Source organism: Triticum aestivum, chromosome 3B, assembly GCF_018294505.1.
Source record: "Triticum aestivum cultivar Chinese Spring chromosome 3B, IWGSC CS RefSeq v2.1, whole genome shotgun sequence".
In the NCBI taxonomy this organism is placed as follows: Eukaryota; Viridiplantae; Streptophyta; class Magnoliopsida; order Poales; family Poaceae; genus Triticum; species Triticum aestivum.
Genome location: NC_057801.1, coordinates 801,462,662 through 801,469,783, shown reverse-complemented (window position 1 = coordinate 801,469,783; position 7,122 = coordinate 801,462,662). Strand labels below are relative to the sequence as shown.

At 43.7% G+C, this 7,122-nt stretch overlaps 1 protein-coding gene across 1 annotated transcript; it reads left to right on the top strand.

Annotated features, from left to right (window-relative positions):
• Positions 1 to 1,307: 1,307 nt before the first annotated feature.
• On the top strand, positions 1,308 to 5,463 carry LOC123066693 (protein IRON-RELATED TRANSCRIPTION FACTOR 2-like). The gene is made up of 3 exons (XM_044489730.1): positions 1,308 to 1,747; positions 1,878 to 2,213; positions 5,161 to 5,463. The coding sequence occupies exons 1-3, from the start codon at positions 1,442 to 1,444 to the stop codon at positions 5,254 to 5,256; spliced, it is 738 nt and encodes a 245-aa protein (XP_044345665.1). The 5' UTR covers positions 1,308 to 1,441; the 3' UTR covers positions 5,257 to 5,463.
• Positions 5,464 to 7,122: the final 1,659 nt, after the last annotated feature.

The following is a 7,122-nucleotide window of genomic DNA, read 5'->3' as shown; positions in this document are numbered from 1 at the left end:
GGGAATGCAATCGTCTTTGATGGCAAGACACTATTGGTCATCTAGGTAATACGGACTATCGAGAGGGAAGGTCGCTTATGGAAACAAGCAGGGCTACTCAAGGGCGATCTAGAAAATTTCTTTGCAGGGCTGTGTATGTGGACTCAGCGAGAGTAGTTCCTTAGGTTGGTATAATGTATGATAGACAAGTTGTTACATTGTCGTAATAACTTGATGTGGAGGGCAAAAGTCATTCTCCTTATAATATATGATACGCATGCTTGTGCATATTCAAGAAGAAAGAACAAAAACAACATGGCGAAATACTTCCCCATCAAATCCTAATTACAAAGGTTATCGGCGCAAAAGCCTCTCGGCAAAGCATCAACCTTGAATTCTTCTTACCACCGGGCGCCCATCCTAGTCTTCCTGTGCTCATCTCCTGGATCACCGTCTTGATCATCATAGCAGCTCCATCTTCAAATCTTCTTTGACCTTGTCCCATCTGGAGAAACGCCCAAGTGTTAATGTAGCTATACAGCTACTCCCAAGTAAACGTAACAGCAAAATGATTACCATGAAATTTATGGAAAAAACAAGCATAATTCCTAGTTCTCCATAGTGTTCAGCACACTGCAGTACCCTCTCACCAGCTCCACCTTTATTATTTCAGGCTGGCCATCATGGTGGTATCTTACCCGGTATCATATGCACTCGGGACTAGCAAACGTGTTGATGTAACAGATAATAAAAGAAGAAAGGTAGATATTGTATCATAATAAATGTTATGCTATTATGTATTATGCATAGCAATAAATGAGATCATATATGATACTACTTTATGATACTATGCACTACGAAGGTAGTATATTATACACTAGTATCATATGCATGGGGAGAGAGAGGGGCATGATATCAGTATATGATACTCCCACAATGAGTAGCCTCCTGTCATTCCCACAAAGTATAACTATTTCATGATATCATTGATTTCTTGATTTCCGATACTTTCATATTAACAACTTCTGCATGGATATTCGAGCAGCACAAGGTAAAACCCTTACTCTCAATTTATTTTTTATTCTCATTCTCATAATTTTCCCCCTAAAATTAGTAATCTGAAAATTATAATGGCATGTGACACTGACATCCCCTCATCCCTCGGCCTATATAAATGGGAGCTCAAGCAGGCTCCATAGATCAGACCAGCCATGAGAAGTAGTTAATACTAATCATCTCAATAAAATTAGATTAGTGAGCCTCCTCCCCTACTACCAGGCTACTATTGCCTCTTCCTCTTGCGACTCACAAAGAAAAATGACATCAATTAGCAGCTAGATTGCTCGGTGGTTAGGAAGCTAGTTAAGCTAGCTAGATTCCCTCTCTCATCCATCGTCTCTAACCTCTCCACACGAACTCGTCGATCAATCAGACGCAAGCTGCCGCGAGCTGCCGGCTTGCAATGGGGCACCACTACCAGCTGTTCGAGGACCCGTTCGCGAGCAGCATGTCGTTGCTGGAGCCCGACATCTTCTCCGGCACCGGCGTCCACCACCACCTCGCGCCGTCCATGCAGTGGCTGGGCCTCGGAAACCACGGCATCCCAGTAGCGCCGACCGTCAACAACGGCACCTCCTCGGGCGGCGACGGCGACGGCTCGGGCTCCCATCGCAAGATCAGCCACAACGCCTACGAGCGAGACCGACGCAAGGAACTCAACGAGCTCTACTCCGACCTCCGCTCCCTCCTCCCCGAAGACGATCGCACCGTAATAACATCGTTTAATTAAACCCGACTCATTCATCTTCCTCCGTGGCTCTCATATAGTACATGGGAGAGGTTCTGTCATGACTAGCATCCAACCAATTTATCTTTTCCTTCAATTAACTGTGTTGCAGAAGAAGCTGAGCATTCCAATCACGGTTTCACGGGTGCTCAAGTACATCCCAGAGCTGCAGAAGCAGGTGGAAGGCCTGGAGAAGAAAAAGGAGGAGCTGACGCGGGCCAGCTGCAAGCCGGGAGTGCTGACCATGAGGGAGAACACGGCTCCGATTGTGTCCGCCACCTGCATCGACGACAGGGATATCATGGTCCAGGTCGGCCTGGTGAGCACTATGGCTGGAGATCTGCCCTTGTCCAAGTGCATCAACGTGCTGGAGAATGAAGGTCTTCGCCTCATCAGCTCGTCCACTTCCGCATTCCAGAACAGGACGTTCTACAGCCTTCATCTTCAGGTACACATCTGCCTTTAATTCCTGTTGGTAATCTCTGTCATCGATGCTTGCGATTTGATATTTTATGGCTTCCTTTTGGTAATATGTCATGTGGATGCTTATGATTTTATCTTAACAAACAATATATAGTACGATGAGCTAAAACTCAGCAAAAGGCACGTCTATTTCTATTTCTAAAGTGTTTAATTTGAGGACATTTTTGGGGGCTATTTTTTTGCTATATATGAAATCGTATCTGGTCAGGCACTGCCACCCGTTATCTACTACTAGGACTAAATGTAAGTTAGTTACTTCAAATGCAAGTTAGTTTATTGTAATATTGGAATGACGTTTTGCTTCGACCTCCATAGATCTTCCCCCAACCCCATCCCCAATAAAAGATCATGATTGTTAACTCAAATCAGTGGTGGGGACTGTAGCCTACACTTTGAATTTAAAAGGGTGGCATAGTACAACAAATGGTGAATGGTACATTTCGTTTACCTTGACCAGAATTTGCAAGGACGAAGCTGATGCTAGGAATATGTATAGTAAAAATGACAAAACAGATCACAACGAGTCTATCCGACTGCTCAAATGGTTCTTGGTTATAGTACCAAGAACTATTTTAAGAGTATATAGTAGGGATTACATGAAACCTCGTCATTCTAGGTTGACCAAGTTCCATCTTTTGGGCTTCGAGTTGCATTCTCTCCCTCCTTCTCCCTCCTCACAACCGCTCCCTCCTCCCTTAATATAACCACAACCGATGCCTCCTACCTCCCCATCCTCCTTTCCCCTTGTCGTCGTTAGAGACCAGTGGCCAGGCTAAATTCCGGGATGGGTCAATGAAGGTAGCGGTGGGGAGGTATTTTCTCTAGTAGCCTTCGACAATGACACGTGATCTACCGGCAACCACTTGAAGCAAGGAATATGGCTCTGCAGCATTGATGGTGGTGTTTTTGAGCGGATCAATGGTTTTTGATGGTGAGGCGTCGGTGGTCGTGATCCCATCTACTGGTACGCAGGCGATGGCGACATCCATCTTTGTCCCAACGAGGTAGCCCTTCACTTTGGCGCACGGATGGCGCCATGGTCCTGCGATGCTAGGTGGTTCATGCAATGGGTCGAGGGTCTTAGACCTTCAGATCCGGTGGCAACGAGGAGTATGTATTGCCGATCAATTTGGCGCCACATGGGAGGACGGTACAAGACTGCCAGACTGTCCCGTATTGGGATGTTGGCCGTGCCTGTGACTGTCCTCCCTCGCCAATCTTCACCTCATGTTATACGATGACCTTCGTCATTTTGAGTGTTTGGTGGCGACTGGCACATGTTGCGGTCTGAATATATGCTTGTGTGGGCATGGACTTCACTTGTGTGGTGTCTTATGTCAAGACCATGGTGTACATTTAGCTATTGGGATCACGTAAAGTGGTGGTGACAATATGTTGATGACTACGATTTGGTGATGCTCCTCGAATACTCAGTCTCAAGCTCCAGGCAAAAAACCCATTGCATGACCCTAATTGCCTATACCTGGCAATGAAGGTGTTTTTCGTCATTACCTTATTGAAGGCATTTCTTTACGATTTGTTTGGACTTTATCTTCATGGTGAAAACTCAAGACCTCCCTATTGGTGGTTGTATTAGGCGACGTCAGCGCTTGAGCACCATTCCTTCCTTGAGACTTTACTAATTGAAAACCTTTCTCATTGTCCTTATGATGTGAAGACATGGTTGATGCGGATATGGTCATTGTAGTAGTTTGTCGTCAATGTTTTAATCGCTTTGGGGTTTCTTTTTTTCCTCCACTAGGAATAGCTTCGGTTTTGTATTAGTTTTTGTGCATTTGTGTGGTTCTGGTTCTGGTCGTGTGCATCCTAATTATGGAGAGGCCGGGTGTGTGCTCATTGCATTTGTATCCACTTGATGCTTCATTTTGAGTTCATAAAATCCACCCTTTTGTCGAAAATGTATTATGGGCTCCAAGGATTCAACCTCCAAACATATCAACATTCCTTAGTGATCAATCATCGCACACTTGTCAAAGAGGACATGTTCCCAATCAGTGGCGGAGCTAGGCAGGAATCTCAGGAGGGGCCAAAAGCCAAAACATGAAAAACTAAGAGGGTAAAGATTGATCTTTTTCTTATATAATCCCTGCATAGTAATTTTTCTTCAATGTTTTGCCTAATGTTGGGGGGGCCACGGCCCCCTCAGCCTTGCACTAAGCTCCGCCACTATCCCAATGTTTTGGTCTTTCTTTCGACATGGGAGAGACGAGCACTTGGTTGAATGAGGACTTTGCTTCTTACCGTAGCTGCGTAGGCTGGGTCGGTTCGTACTACACTAAATCTAAGTGTGACAGGGTCTTAATCCAATGTAGCTAGACCCACATGCACCTCGATTGGTCTTGTTTTTTTCTCTCACATCCTTTCCATCCTAAACTAAAGGGTGGGAGGGGGCATCATGATCATGCTGATACAACTAATGGAATAGATCAAGCTTGTTGTATTTGGATTTATGTCAAGGGAAAAGGATATATTATGACATGATTAAACACCAAAACTCTTGAAATGATGTTTTGCTTGTGTGGCCAATTGACTCCATTAAGCATGGGATGTGTAACAAGTAAACAAAGGAACATCCCCTTAATTCGTTAGGCAATGACATATATGGATGCGATAGAATGCATGGATCTTTTTCCCACTCTCTAGGCCTCTACTCCTTCGAGAGTCGATTAGTTGTACTAGCGAAAAATGGATATTTGGATGATATTTTTATGAATCTTTATGTGGATTCCTACGTGGTATCCATTTTTTTCTAATACACTAAGCAGTAACACTACAAATGTGTCATAAACTTTTAAATTTTTATCTTAATATATATGTCATTATGATCAACCATGGAATGGCAATTTTATTCCCAAGAACTTACAACTTCATCATATTTCCCATTGAAACAGAGAACCCAACGAACAATGAGCAAGGAGTGTCCGGCATTTTGTGAAGAACTGGAGAACGTCATGAAGCAAAAGGCAGGAGTGCGTCTACATCACTAGCAGATTGTAACACAATAATGGCATATACTATCATACATGTTTAACCATGAACCAAAACGTATGTTGTATATATAAGAAAATGATCTAAGATAAACAGTATCGATGCATGCATAATATATAATATAAAGTAGGGTGTTCCACATAAATAATTGTACATAAATTTTAGGTGTATCCATCTCTGTTTTGAGTATAGTAAGTATGCATGATAAAAACAGGCAAAAAAATAAATGTAGAGTTTGACGCGAAGAAGTGGTGTGCACTCTCCTGAAAGACATCCATCTAAGGGCATCTCTAGCCCTTTCCATCTCCTTTAATCTCCTAAACTATTTCCCAACCTTAATCTTTCAAATTTTCATAGATTAAGCTATTTTCCACCCATTCCTTCCCCTAAACTTAACTTCTCAAATGAGGTTGACCCAACATAAGAATCTGTCTCCTCCTTATTCTTCCTTCTGTGCGCCCAACGACACTTATGGCATGTAGATGATGTCCATGAGCTATCTAGGACGCACCAAGGGTAGATTATTTGTAAAAGTAATTTGATAGAGAGTCACCGAGCATGACGTACACGTGCAAGGGAGGAGTCAAGAAAGTCAACGAAATCTGAGCCTATGGGCTACAATTTGGACACTTATTTGTCGCAATGGGTTCTTCTACTATTCATACCCCTAGTGGCATGATGGTGTGGTCAAAGACGCAATGGTTCCTCGGAATCGGCGATGACGGCTGGCATCCATGTTTCTTTGTAGGTACTTCTCAAAAATGCATTTTCTCAAAAAAGATCTTTGACAACCAAGTTTTTTGGGTTTTTTTTTTTTTGCCTAAAGCTCTGTTGAATCATTTTCCGATGAAATTTTACACACTCCTAATACACTCGACCATCTTTGATTCTAAAAAATACATTGTTTTTTAGAGAAAAACATATTTTCAATTTACTGTTAAAGCCGATGTCGGGGCACCCAAATGCCACCCTCCACAACTCAGTTCAAAGGATCACAACACTAATTTAAGCTAACATTGCATTACAAATTCATGGATAGGAGGGGGAAAGTCACAACTTCACATTCATAAAACTATAATTAAACTAAACTACTTGTTGACAGACAGATTGTGTGGTGGCAGCGAAATTTGGCATTTGTGGCATTGCTAGGGGCGTTGACGAATGCTTCGACCAGGGCCGGTATGCCCTGGGATTCCGCCTCGATGATCGGGTCCATGGCCGGCAATTCTCGGATGAGTACGAGTGCAATGACGGGTGCTGGGATAATCATGGGGACGAGGAATGGGATGGGCGCGGCCATGGCGTCTGATACGTCCATTTTGCATCATGCTTTTATATCAATATTTATTGCATTATGGGCTATTATTACACATTATGTCACAATACTTATGACTATTCTCTCTTATTTTACAAGGTTTATCATGAAGAGGGAGAATGCCGGCAGCTGGGATTCCGATTGGAAAAGGAGCAAATATTGGAAAACTATTCTTCACAGCTCCAAAAGTTCTGAAACTCCACGAAAGTCATTTTTGGAATTAATAAGAATTTTTTAGCAAAGAAAGTACCTAAGGGGGCCCACACCCTGGCCAGGAGGGTGGGGGCGCCCCCCCCCTACTGGGCACGCCCCCTGTCTCCTGGGCCCCCTGGTGGCCCTCTGGTGCCCATCTTCTGCTATATAAAGTCTTTTATCCTGAAAAAAAATCAGAAGCAAGCTCAAGGAACGAAACTCCGCCGCCACGTGGCGGAACCTTGGCGGAACCAATCTAGGGCTCTGGCGAAGCTGTTCTGCCGGGGAAACTTCCCTTCGGGAGGGGGAAATCATCACCAACGTCATCACCAATGATCCTCTCTTTGGGAGGGGGAGA